The 14,347-nt window shown below is 39.3% G+C and overlaps 1 protein-coding gene across 22 annotated transcripts in view; it reads right to left on the bottom strand.

Moving 5' to 3' along the window:
- DLGAP1 (DLG associated protein 1) overlaps positions 1-14,347 on the bottom strand; it is an 893,154-nt gene that overhangs the window by 189,438 nt on the left and 689,369 nt on the right. For all 22 annotated transcript variants that reach the window (XM_053902457.1, XM_053902459.1, XM_053902453.1 and 19 more), the window contains one exon: positions 8,309-8,486. In XM_053902457.1, the coding sequence (XP_053758432.1) occupies positions 8,309-8,486 (178 nt within the window). The remainder of the gene's footprint in view (positions 1-8,308; positions 8,487-14,347) is intronic.

The raw sequence follows: 14,347 nt of genomic DNA, 5'->3' as shown, positions 1-14,347 counted from the left end.
CACCAGGAAGCTTCACTGTCATGGCTCCTGGGCTGGTCATTGTTCAGTCGGCAAAACTAGGCCTTTTGATGGTCAGACCTAGTGAATAGGTCTGATTAAAATTCAGACTGCAGAGTTGTTTTTTTAAAATGTTTATTTATTTATTTAGAAAGAGAGTGAGAGGGGAAGGGGCAGAGAGAGAGAGGGAGAGAGAGAGAGAGAAAGAACGAACAGGGGAGGAGCAGAGAGAGAGGGAGACACAGAATCAAAAGCTGTGTGATCCCACGACTGTGAGATTATGACCTTAGCCGAAATCAAGAGTTTGATGCTTAACTGACTGAGTCACCCAGGCACTCCCAGTCTGCACAGTTTTAACGTAACCTAACGTAACCTCTTCTATATTATATATATATATACCTTGATTCCATACTAAAAATCCTGGTTCTCAGGGGCACAGGAAATAGAAATGGAATATTCTACAATTATTCATTTGTTTTTTTCATATGCACAACCATCTCAGAATAGCATACTAATAATACCGTGCCCATATCTTTATTGAGAACAGTTAATGATTCCTTTTTTTTCTGCATATGCACTCTCTATTCTTTCCTCATTTAAAATAGTTGTGCTATATTTACATTGTCAGAGCACATAACCTACATGTTCTCTATTGCTTCAGCCCTCATTTAGTCTCTTATAAATAACTATACATTTAATGCTTGCTACTACTTTTTCATATAAAAAGACTATTCTCTATCAAAATTCTACAGATATAGGTCAAAGAATTCTAGATGGCTTATAAAGGAAAAGAGCAAACACCTGACCCCCCTTGCCCCCTCCTTGCCAGATTCTCCCTCCTCAGAGGCAATCACTTTCAATTCTTCCAGCTGGATCTTATGGTATTTGCATTCATATTTCCAAAAACTTGCTTATGTGGATCTGTTGCTATGTTCAGAGACCTCTGATAACCTATTGGTTTCCTTCCTGCCCTTAAAGCATTACCCTCGGAACCTCTGACCTCCTATTGCAATCTGTGGCTGCTACAGACAGCCCGCTGCTGTCCTAGGATTTCTCTTCTTTATCACTGTGGGGGTACCCTTCATTGTCTTGACTATCATGGAGGCCCTGTTTCATCTTCCTTGTTTTATTCCTTCCTTTTTGTGGAGCAAATCTTCCAGTGCTTTCCCGAACAAGGCGGCCAGCTTGCATGGATGGAAGTGTCTGTATTCCACCTCCCCTGTTAAGGGAGGGTGTGTTTGCATTCAGGATTCTAGCCTGCATCCCTTCTTTCAGATGTTTTTCAGGCTTTCCTCCTTGTCTCTTGGCCTCCATGTATGTTAGAGTTTGGGTAAGTGGATGCCTTTCTCATTCCTGAGCCTTTCCGTATGAACTGGTTTATCCCATCCCCTTCTGAAAACTTTTAAAGATATTCTTGTTTCAAAAGAGCTACATTTCACCATGTTGTTCCCCGTGAGGATATCTCTCCATCGACTGTGGTGGGTACTGGGTGGGCCCTCTCAATCTGCAAAATCATGTCTTTCAGTGCTGGGACCATTTCTTGAATGATTTCATTGGTAATTTCCTTCCTTTTATTTATTTTTTTCTGGAACTCCCACTTGTTGGATGTTAGAATCCAAGAAGCTCCAAGAATTCCAGGAACAAAAACACAAGGAAAAATACACCGATACATCATAATTTCCAAAGCAATACCGATATAGAACAAAGCTGGAGGACTCACGCTTCCTGATCTCAGAATTTATCACAAAGCTACAATAATCAAACCAGTTTGGCACTGACATAAGGACCGACACATAGACCAATGGAACAGGATCGGGAGTCCAGAAATAAGTCCATGCACCTATTCATCATGGTTCTTATGTCTGGTCACTTGGGTTGTCTAAAGCTCATTGTCTACTTGGATTCCTCAGGATGGGCTCATGGAAACGATATTCCCTGCATTCATTCACACTTACAATAGTTTGCCTGTGACTTCTTTTTTCCCTTTCAAGATTTCATTTATTTTTTAAAAGATTGTTTAGATGTTTATTTTAGAGAGAGAGGGTGCATGTGAGTGGGGGAGGGGCAGAGAGAGAAGGGAACGAAGGGTCTGAAGTGGGCTCTGTGCTGACAACAGAGATCCCTTTGTGGGGCTCAAACTCGCAAATCATTGGATCATGACCTGATCTGAAGTGGGGTGCTTAACTGACTGAGGCAACCAGGTACCCCCAAGATTTCTATCTTTAGATTTCTATTTTTCTTAATGAATGAAATGTCTCATTCACTTGCGCCTATATTCCTTTTAGTCTAATCTTCATTTCTGAAATGATTTTTCTTTTACTTCTAGTTCTTCCCTGAGTTTTGTGACATTATTTTTAAGTTTTTGAAATTCAGATATGTCGTTTTCTCTCATGTCTTATATTGTGTTCTTAATGCTGTTTAGTGCATTTTAAAATACAGTTGACCCTTGAACAAACAACAGGGGGGTGGGGGTAGTGACTCCTCACCTCTGCTCAGTTGAAATTCCACATATAACTTTTGACTCCACAAAAATGTAACTATTAATTGCCAGAATTTTTATTGATAACATAGTTTAGTTGATTAACACGTATTTTGTGTATGTATGATATGCTATATTTTCAGAATAAAGTAATTTAGAGAAAAAAATGTTATTAAGAAAATCTCATAAGGAAGAGAAAAGACAGTTAAAATACTGCACCGTCTTTATCGAAAAAAAATCCATGTATAAGTGGCCCATGGAATTCAAACCCATGTTGTTCAAGATCAAGTGTAGTGTGTTACAGTTTTGATCTATTTTGTGGTTATGTCTTTCTGCATGCTTTCATTTTCTGGAGGAATGTTATTCTTTTCCTTATTTTTCTTTCTTCTCACAGTGATTTTGAATGTGATTTACAGTGGGTAATTGTTCCTCGTTGTTTTTGGAAAATTAGTCTGACTTGGAGAGGGTGGGTACATTCAAGATACCCCCCTCAAATTCCCAGGACTTCCTCTTTTATTGTTTTAGCTTTGCGATATTTACTGATTCTTTTCCTCCCGTCCCCAACTTTTACCTTGGCATTTTCTTTTCTTCTTTGCTACCGTCTCTACCTTGTTTATATTTGATTCCACTCCCCTGTGTTTCTTCTCAGCCCTGGGCCCTGTGCTGGAAGGAAACACTGGTTGGTTGGTTTCCAGTGCACGTAGAGGCTCAGACTGCTCCAGTCTTTTTTGACCTAACTGCAGGCTCCTTGAATTCATCTGCCGTTAGAGGAGGCAGATCCCTTCCACTTTCAGCTGCTGTTCTCGAATAGGTGCCCTGAACTTTCCGGTGAATACCTGTTGCTTGTTTTATTTTGCTATCCTCGAGTCTGTCGCACAAGTCATTGTCTCCCTCTATGCCTTCTTCCACAGACGTGGATACAGTGTAGTCTTATGGCTACTTGTGGTTTGTTCTCATCCACTTATATTTGGGGTTCATGGAATATCCTGTTATACCCAATTTTATTGTAAATGTTCTCCATGACTTTTGGGGTTTTTTTTCTGCCTAGTTGCTCTGTCTGCTTTTATACGGAGACTCAGGGAAATTCGGACACTTAAGTCACTACCACTGTAAAATTGTATAGGATGATTGTTCCATAATTTATTCAACCACTCCATTGTGGATGATGATTCAGATATGTACTTGGAGACTGCTATGACCAACACTGTTGTGCGTTTATCTTTATATACTGGTGCTTTTATTTTCTGTATTATAGAGTGCCAAAAGTGGGATTCTTGTGCCAAAAGGGATGTTTTATACTGTTGTAGATGTTCATCGACTTACTTTCTATGGCAATGGTGGCAGTTCACTCCAAACAGCTCATTTCTCAGCATGGACACTGGAACTGGGTATTAGCACTTTTTGCAACTCTTCTAGGTCAGAAATGATATTGTGCTTTTTCAGTTTGTGTTTATCAGCCTGCTAGTGTATTTAAGCATTTTTTCTTATATGTATTGGTCTTTGTATTTTTTCCCTCTAATTTGCTATTTCATAAGACTTGCCTTACGTTCTTTTAGGCTGTTTTTCTTTTCTTACTTACTGGTAAATATACTTTAGGCAACTGGAACATTCACCTGTTTTCTTGATACATGTGAATATCCTCCGATCAGTTGCATTTTAACTTTATGATATCTTTTGTCATTGAATTTAGTTTTCAGTTAGAACAGATGTCAATTGTTTATGTTTTCTAGGATTCTTATTTTGTTAAAAGTTCTATCAATCTTACCACAGTATCAGACATATATTTTATAAATTTTAATTTTTGTCATTTTGTGTTATTGTATACATTTGAGCTCTATTTGGTTTTATTATATGGGAAGGAGTAGTTTAATGTTCTTTCTACTATGTCATGGGCAATTTGCTTGAATTCTCTAGACCTCACTTTCCGCATCTGAATAATGGGTATAATGATACCTATCTCCAGTATATGCTTTAAGGATAAAAATAAAACATTTGACATGCATATTATATTTCTAGGCACATCCACTATACATACACTATACCTAAATAGTGGATGTTATTCTGTGAGATAGTGTAGTGGGAAGAATGAAACAAATTATACTAATTCTCTAAGACTAAACTTCATAAATTAAAAAATGATCGTTTTTATAGTTGATATGAAATTAATGAGAGAATATGAAAAGCTTCTAGTATATATCAGGTAAACAATACATGATGACCGTTCCATTGTTTTCATTTCCATGATTACTATTATTATTAGCAATATTGTTGCCATCAATACCCCAATACCAGCAGGCTTTGAAGAAACTTATCAGTTAGGAGTCAGGACACTTGGGTTTCTAGGTTCTGTTACCGACTATATTTATAGATACTTGTTTCATCTGAGTTTTTATTTCTTGGTATATATACAATGAAGGGATGGCCTAGGTCACAAATCACAGCTAAATTGCTACGATTACTGCTGAACATAATAACTGTGTACTCCTTTTTTAAAAGTTTATTTTATTTTGAGAGATAGAGCATGAGCAGGGGAGGGGCAGAGGGAGAGGGAGTGAGAGAGAATCCCAAGCAGGCTCTGTGCTGTCAGTGCGGAGCCTGATGTAGGGCTCAAACCCAGGAAATGGTGAGATCGTGGCCTGAGGTGAAAGCAAGAGTCAGACGCTCCACCAACTGAGCCACCCAGGCGCCCCTGTCTACTCACTTTTAAAAAATGATGTAAAAATCCAACATATTGCCAGACAAAAGATGTCTGCAGCTTCTGGTTTATCATTCCAGATGAAGATATTTGAGAATTGGACTTGAAGTGAATGAGGACATAAATTGAGCCAATTTGGAAATGACCTAGTTAGTATACTAAATATTTTTTTTTCACATGTGACTTTTAAAAATTGTTTCTTCTCAAGCTTTACTTCAGAAAGCCCCATCTTATTAGATGGATATATAATCAAAAAAACACAGAAAGGGAATAAATATAAAAAAAGGTCAGTTTTTCTCTATCATGCAAGCACTATCTGTTTTTAGGGATATTTTACTTCTATCAGGTATGAATGGCAGAAACAAACAGCTTAATTATTCTAGACCAATATCTTCTCTTACAACTTTTTAGTTTGATCTTTCCAGGAGCCTTTGATGACTAAAATGGCAGGTTTTAAAAGGGAATAGGATAGCATGCATTTAAATTCTATACTATTAGAACTGCTACTAAAGATCTATAAGAGAGAACATCCCAACATCATAAAAGCTAACCACCTTTTGAAAAGTCTAGAATCTATATGGTAGTATTGCTTGGAAGAAGAAACTATTCTCCTTTGAATAATGATAGTGTTGGGACTGCAATAGAAAGTTTGAAATTATCCTTAAAGATATTGTGTTACTTGAAAATTGAATATGGAACTAGAAAAATGATGTAGCATTAGGAATCCATTTAGGATGGCTATTCTTTCTGTATTTTACTCAAGGCTGAATGATTATACCACCAAATTGCAGAGCTTGACCCGCCATAGCATCGGGGCCCACATGCTTTTCTTCAGTGATTTGTTGATATTTTACTAGGTTGTCACTAGGAAGGGATATTGTCTCAGGAAGGTCGATCTGTGGCACAGGGACCCAAGTCAGGCAGCTGCATAGACGCAATGTCCTGATGGGGCAAAGTAGCATGTTTCTCCTGTCTTGAACATTGAAAATTTAAACATTTAAAGTTATGAAAGCAGTGAATGGGTATAAGCATTTTTCGACAATTTTTAAAATATTTATTTATTTTTGAGAGAAAGAGACAGAGCACAGGTGCGGGAGGGGCAGAGAGAGAGGGAGACACAGATCTGAAGCAGGCTCCAGGCTCTGAGCTGTCAGCACAGAGCCCGACACGGGGCTTGAACCCACAAACTGCAAGATCATGACCTGAGCTGTAGTCGGCCACTCAACCAACTAAACCACCCAGGGACCCCCCAAATTTTTAAAAAAATCCATCGATGTATTCTACATGTATGACAGCTGGATTTATAGACTATTTTATATTCCTGGAAGGCTATGTGAGCATGAGGCTGTCCGGAATAAAGATAAGCTTAAAGAAATTTAAAATATTATATTGCTTAGTGTGAAGAAAGTAAAGACAGACAAGTCAAAATTTCACCAAATGAGGCACCAACTAATTTCCCTGAGCGTTGGGATGAGTGTCATTGGACAGCATTAACTCACACACATTGGCATGCATGCTCTTGGAGCTTTCTCTAAAGTAAGGAAATGTACAGTAGGCAGATATTGGAGTCCCCAAGGCTAGCTTTCCCTGTTCCCACTCTGCCCTGCTCTCAGAACCTTGCTATGGTCCCTGCCTTTGTTGAATATGAATTTTCTTATATCAAAGTTCTGATCATATCTCTTGCTGCTTAAAAGCTGAAGTTTTAATTGATTTTTAATCAATTCCATTCCTAATAAATGAAGTCCAGTCCTCTGGAGCTGGCATGCAAGGCCATGCGTTAAAAAAAATATCTCCAGGGCAAAATTCAGGACAGACTTCCCATTGCTGCCTCTACAAGTATTCTGAGCTCCACCAAAACTAGAACACTCACTATTCCTTGAGTTAGGGAAGCATTTTTCAAAGTCCAGATCAAATACTACTTTATTAGAATCCCTTGGAATATTTGTTAAAATGCATATTCCTAGACTGCATGCCTGGACGCTCTCTCTTTAGAATCTTTGTTCTTAGCACCTTTTTCTCCTTAGCTTCAGGATCTTGTTGACAATTCTGTGACCACAAAGTCTCATTTAACATCTGGTTTCTTCCATCTCTTACAGAGTGTTTTATAAAATAACATTATGGAAATATAAAGCAGTTAGCAGAGGGACCCAGTAAAGGAGCCTCTTACACTTGCCCTACCTCCCTCGGAGTATTTTGTAGTGTTCAAGTAAATAATCACTGTGATAGCACTTTTATCGTTTTTGTATGTTCTCTTACAAGCTCTTGGTGGGAATGGATTTTGTACCGTTAATCACTGAATAACTTGTATAATCTGGTCCAGTGTTCTGCTCAATAAATACTAGCTGAGTTGATAGTATGGCAGTTATTTTTGTGATAGAAATTTAACTTCAGAGGTCCTAGACATCATTTGCAAAACATCCTTCTTTTTGTGCTCCCACAGGAAGGCGTCCCTAGCGGCAACTTCTGCTCCCCTGCTGGCTCCGAAAGCTGCAGGGTCCGGTCTTCAAAGAGCCCCAGGTTCTCTCTGCCCCCTGATCTTAGGTAGCCCGGTCCTCTCCCACTCTCTGAAACTTTGATGGGAGGGCCTGGATATTTTGGATCTAGCATTAAGATGCCTGAGTCTTCATCCCTAGTCCTGATACCAGTTCTTAGAAGTGACTTTTGTCTCATTACCAAGATACAGTATTCACCTGGGACCCCGTTAAGATAAGTAGACTGTATCTCATTTCCTGTCCTCAGGCTGCTGTCTATCAAGACTTGCTCAACGCATGTACTTTTGTGATTAGACGCTGCTTTGGTTTTGCCAGTGATGTCTATGCTGTCCTTCTGTCCTTCAAGAGTCTTTTCAACCTTATCCATCAACTCCTTAAGGGCACATTTGCTGGTACTGACTGCTGATGAATTTCCGAGGACTCGCTCCAATGTCCTTTATCCCTCTGCAGAGGACCCCTTCTCTGCTGGTAGGCTGCTGATACCAGGTGCTTGCCTTAGGTGAATACGTGTAGCATTTAGATTAGGCCTCCCACCTGACCCCTCAGTGGTTTACTCTGCGAGTGGCCATCTCCTCACGTCATGCCCTCTGTTTCCACTAATCCTTATGTAGTTCATGGCCCATGGCCCATGGCCACAGTGCTCACCTGGCTGATGGTGCTCATGGCTCGCATGTAGCTCTCGTTCCTAGAGCGGAACTTTGGTGATGTGAGCAGGCCGGCAGGGTCAAGGCTGTCCAGGCTTCGATTGATGGAGACTTCACTTACTGCTCTCAGGTAACTGTGACTCCGGATCTGGAGTTTGGGGGAGTGTTCATTGGAAATCCTAAAAGAGAAAAAAGGAAAGGGCACGTTTAGTAGAAATGTAAGTAGTAATAAGACATGGTCATTCTATCATTGATGTACCACCCTAAATACTGGGATGAACAATACAGATGGCTTCCTATGATTCCTAGACTCTCCCATGGTGTCCCAGAAGGAAAAACTTTTTACCGGAAATCATTAAGGTTTCATAACATCTAATGATGTGAGCAATTAAAATTCTCTTCAGCCTATGAAATAATTTCCCCATCTGCATCCCAGGGTGGGGGTGGGGGGGAGATAATAGTTCTGACTTCCCTGCCCCAGAATCCTGTCCTGGTAGTCTGTAGGCCTTTTCTTCTTTTTAAAATTCTTTTTAAAGTTTATTTATTTACTTTGAGAGAGAAAGAGAGAGAGCGAGCAGGGGAGGGGCAGAGAGAGAGAAGCCCAAGCAGGTTCTGCACAGAGACTGATGCGGGGCTCAGTGTCGCGACCGTGAGATCATGACCTGAACTGAAATCAAAGGAAGGACGCTTAGCTGATTGAGCCACCCAGGCACCCCTGTAAGCTTTTTCTTTTACCCATTTCCTTTCTGTGCCCATATTTTTGTTTTTGGACTTTCTAGTAACAGTAAGTGGGTATACATTTATATCAGTATCTCTACCAATCTTTCTGTCATCTGCTTGTCTATCTAATCTTTGTCTCATTTAGTTGAGATTGAACTTAGTGAACAAAAGTTAAATTTTAGCCGTTAACAATGTGCACATCTTTAAATCTTGATATGTAAAGAAAGTCTTTACACACTGTACTCTTTGTATTTTTTTCACGATGCATTTTAAAATTATAAAAGTAGAAAATGCTCATTGCCAAGCTATACAGGAGTATATAAAACAGAAGGTGGGTCTTCCTCTCCACCCCTGTTTCTGCTTCAGAATTCTACACCCTTAAAAGAACTACCCATAGCAGTCTGGTGTATATCCTTCCTGCTTTTCTATTCATATACAAACAATTCATTTTTAGTAATTTCTAAAGCTTGCTTTCACATGGAGTTCAGAGTGATTTTTCTTTCATTATTAAATTTCTTTTATTTTTGCTGAAACATTGCTTGCAGTTTAAAATTAAAGTTGATAAGAAAGATGTATGCCCAATGCCATTGCTGTTATTTATCATCATCCCGGAGATTATAACCAATGAAATGAGAAGATAAAAAGATATAAGGAATATAAATGTGGTGAACTGAGAGATAAGCTTTGATTATTCATGGATTGTATAATTAATTATCTGGAAGATAAAAAAAATCAACTGGCAAACTACTAGAACGCATTCTGTCCACAGACGGTAAAGATATTCTCCACATTCCAAATGTCCTCTTGGCAATGTATAAGATTGCACTCATTCTTGAAGTTTGTATTAATTTTATATTAATTTAATGTAATTACTTAAATATAATAGTCAAAAAAGATGGACTCAGTAATACTAAAACCTGGGAGCAGCTAGTTTTTGCAATTGCATTGAAAAGGGGACCAAGTTAAAATAGATCTAGAATAGGGGCGCCTGGGTGGCTCCGTCAGTTGAACGTCCGACTTCGGCTCAGGTCATGATCTCACCGTTCTTGAGTTCGGCCCCGCATCGGGTTGTGTGTTGACAGCTCTGAGCCTGGAGCCTGCTTCAGATTCTGTGTCTCCCTCTCTCTCTGCCCCTTCCCCGCTCATGCATGCTCTCTCTTTTTCAAAAATAAATAAACATTAAAAAAAATAGATCTAGAATTTAACATCAAAAGCAAACCTCCTACATTATTACCACAAAAGGGAAACTGTTCTAAAAATGGATGTTCTCGATGGATCCTACAAGTAGCTGTCAAACATGAACTATTTGCTCTGCCAGCTCAAGCAAATATTTGCCATGTGTTATGTGCTATTATGGTGATTCACAATGGGCCACTTTATAAATGCTCATGCCCCAAATCCCAACCAACCAACATACAAACTGAAGAATTCCTTTTCCCCTTAAGGTCTCTTCTAGGAAAAGAGAGACTTAGCTAGAAGCATTTACAACCAAAAGTTCACTTCCCCTTAGAACTTGAGAATTAGATGGTAAATGTGTTTCTTTGGCTCTTTTGCAACCCGACCCAGGGCATGGATATTGCCAACATAAATAATGGTGCTGTTCCAAATGGTTATCAGGGCAGCAATTCCGGGGGGGCGGGGGGGGTGACTTTCATAAATGGTGTATATTCACAAGACGAAGTGAAAGTCCAGTGTTTTGAAAAATGAGTGTCTGCTGGCTGAGATGGGGAAATGAGGCATCATTGCAACAATCATTCACCCAGGTCACTTGTCATGAAATAAGGCATAATTCCCAAATTTCAAAGTGAAAAATCATTCAGAAAGGATTGAAGAGTTCTACTTTGGTGAGTCATTTCTGATAAAACAGCGCACACTTTCATCAGACGCTAACTGTAAGGAAATGAACTCTTTCCTCTTGTCCACTGAGCGGAGCCCACAGCTGTCAATATAAAGGGTAAAAGTATGTACATGTGCTGCTGATGTGGAAACACTCACTGAAGAAACACCGGAAAATAGTGCATTTATTCCTACATTTCACCTCAAGAGAAAGGTGGCTTGCTAAGAAGAAAGGGCATGTGCGTATTCAGAAATATTCGTTCTCGTGTTAGATGGATTATTTTTCAATGTTGGCCTATTCAAATGACGTCTGTCTTTTTCCAGTTTCCTCCCTAAATGGCTTGTGCTAAGTTAACGTTTCGTGGCTTATCAGCACTGAGATGCGGGCCTGGCTGAGTCCCATTCATTATCATGTCCTTTAAGAGCACTCAAAGATAGGAGACCCTTTCCTGGCTGTGGGGCAGCTACATAAACAAGGTTGGCCCAGTGTGTCAGTAAGGTGGCTAAAGAGAAAGATGAAATAATACTCAGGCTGCAAGATTTTAAAACAGTGTCCCCAAGGTGAAGATGATCAACTTTGGAATACAGTACTAAAAGTATAACTTCATCAGATGAATAAACCCTGGGGATGTGACGTGCAGCATAGTGACCATAGTTAAAAATAGTGTGCCGTGTACTTGAAATTGGCTAAGAGAGTAGATCTTTTTTTCATTTAATATTTATTTTTGAGAGAGAGAGAGAGAGAGAGAGAGAGACAGAAGGGCAGAGAGAGAGGGAGACACAGCACCTGAAGCAGGCTCCAGGCTCTGAGCTGTCAGCACAGAGCCCGATGTGGGGCTCGAACCCATGAGCCGTGAGATCATGATCTGAGTTGAAGTCGGACGCTTAACAGACTGAGCCACCCAGGCGCCCCGAGTAGATTAAAAAAAAAAAAAAAAAAATTAAATTGAGATATAAAAGTGACATATTAGTTTCAGATGTAGAACCTAATGAGTGATTGACTATTTGTAAATATCGCTAAATGATCACCCTAGTAAGTCTAGTTAACATTCATCACCACACAGTTACAGAATTCTTTTCATGTGATGAGCACTTTTAAGATGTACTCTCAACACTTTCAAATACACAATACAGGATTGTTAACAAAAGTGTCCACGCTGTACATCACATCCACAGGACTTCATTTCACAACTGGAAGTTTGTACTTTTCGACCCCCTTCACCCATTTCTCCTATCCCCAACACTCGCCTTTGGCAACCACTGATCTGTTCTTGGTATTTATAAGCTCATTTGTTTGTTTGTTTGTTTAGTCTACACATAAGTGAGATCACAAGGTATTTGAGAGTAGATCTTAAGCGGTCTCACCTTCCGCTCCTGGCAACTACCATTCCACTTTACGTCTCTGAGTTTGGCCACCCTGGGCATCTCATACAAGTGAAACTGTATAGTATTTGCCTGGCTTGTTTCACTTAGCATCATGTCTTCAAGGTTCATCCCAGGCTGCTGCACGTGTCAGAACTTCCTTTAAGGCCGAAGAATAATCCACTGTGTGTTTATACTACATTTCTGTTTATCCATTCATCTATTGACAGACACTTGGGTTGCTTCGGCCTTTTGTTTTTGTGAATAAAGCTGCTGGGAACACGGGTGTACAAATGTCTGTTTGAGCCCCTGCTTCCGGTTCTTTTGAGGATACACCCAGAAGTAAAAATCTCTCTTTAACGAAGTAATTAATCTTTCCTATTTCATCACTTGGCAATTAAACTCCCAACAAATTTGGGGACCAACATAATAGAACTTTTTTTTTCTTCCTTGAAAGACATCTTATCGATCATTTAAGGTAAGTTTTAAGCATGTTAAGTGCTTATGGTGGTGTTTCAGAGACTACGATTCCTGTGGTTGAAAAGAGACAAATGATACTTACTCGGCGGAAAGTATAGGAAAAATGTGAGTATCATTTTACTGCTCCAGTAACTGCAAAAACAGTAATGTAATTAAAACTTGATATAGCATGACGGAGAATAAATTGCATCGAAATAATTAAGGCATCCGAAAAAGTAATTCTGTAAGTAGTTAGAGATGGCAGAAAGACTGTTGGCAATCATGTCACTTTACAAATCAGTGACAAAAGAAATAATGTCATCACTAGGAAAGCTGTGATGACAATTGAAATGTACTAGTTAGTAAAAAGCCCATGATGATAATGCTTAGGAGGAGGTGGAAATAGTGACCTAGATGCTGCTTGGAGCTAAATACAGAGTGTTTCCTTCAATTTAAAAAGTGTCAGAGCAGAGCAGATGTACTTACATAGATACAAGTTGACATTGACAAATTGGAGGAGTTAAAACTTATGTGAAAGTATTTTGATAGATTTTTCAAAGTGTTTCATATTCTGATTTCACTTTAGGAAGAACAAAAAGCCACTAAAGACAGACTCTTAAATAATTCTTACAGTGTTGGTTTTCTTCTAACCTCCGTTGTCAAATGCTTCGTGTCTATACTCACTACTGGCATGCCAAAAGGTCACGAAAAACACATCCCTTCCGTGCAGTCTTCAGTTGTCTTGAACACAGCTGCTGTCTATCCCTGCTAAGCCTTCTCTTCTCCGGGTGACGTGCCCCCCTTTATCTCGTTCTCTTATGTCAAGGCTTCCAGGCTGTCCATTACCTTGATGACCTGTCTCTGAAGTCAGTCCAATTTGTTATTTCCTCTTTGACAACAAAGTACCCAAAGCCAAACTTAAACTTCCAAATGTGGGCTGACAAGTACAGAATACAGAATGGCTATTGTCCTTTCTTCGAGAGAAGATCCTCCTGGGATATGGCCTGAGGAAGCTCTAGATTGGGCTATAATCACGCTCTTAGCTTCTGGTAAGCTCTCTTTGGACACCTTTTAGATCTTTATAGCAAATGATGTTAAATCGTTCTAATTTTTGACACTTTAGTTCCTATTAAATTGAAATCGAAAGCTAATCCTGTCATCCCCATGCAATATGCAATAAATAGATCAACTATTCTTGCCAGTTATGTATTTGTGATAACAGAAGCAAACATAGCAATACCCCAAATCAGTGAGTCTTACAAGGTCCCATGCACTTAAGAGCTTCACCTACAATGTCTTATCTGTCACACCAATATTCTGGATTATTATAGCAATTACGAAACAGTGTTATTTTCTATCTTGCAAATGAGGAAACTGAGGCTGATAAGTTTGTAAACTCAGGATCTAACGCTAAGTCTGCCTGATTTCTATAGTCTTAACCATCTCGTACCTTTCCCATAATTATGCCATTTATGTCCTTACCCAATTACTTGTAAAGTTATTGACTGGGGTTTGGTGAGTCAGTGATCTTCTGAGTTGACTCAGTCCATCAATAATATAGTTTTTGCTGTAAAGCTGTTTCACATATGCCTCTATCGCCCAGCCTGTGTTTCTCTGATTTTAATTTTTTCGTGCAACATTTTGTGATCTACTGTTTTATTTT

The sequence above is a fragment of the Panthera pardus genome, unplaced genomic scaffold (genome assembly GCF_024362965.1).
Source record: "Panthera pardus isolate Hobbes unplaced genomic scaffold, ASM2436296v1 HiC_scaffold_15, whole genome shotgun sequence".
Taxonomy (NCBI): domain Eukaryota; kingdom Metazoa; phylum Chordata; class Mammalia; order Carnivora; family Felidae; genus Panthera; species Panthera pardus.
This window is presented reverse-complemented; position numbering and strand designations above follow the sequence as displayed.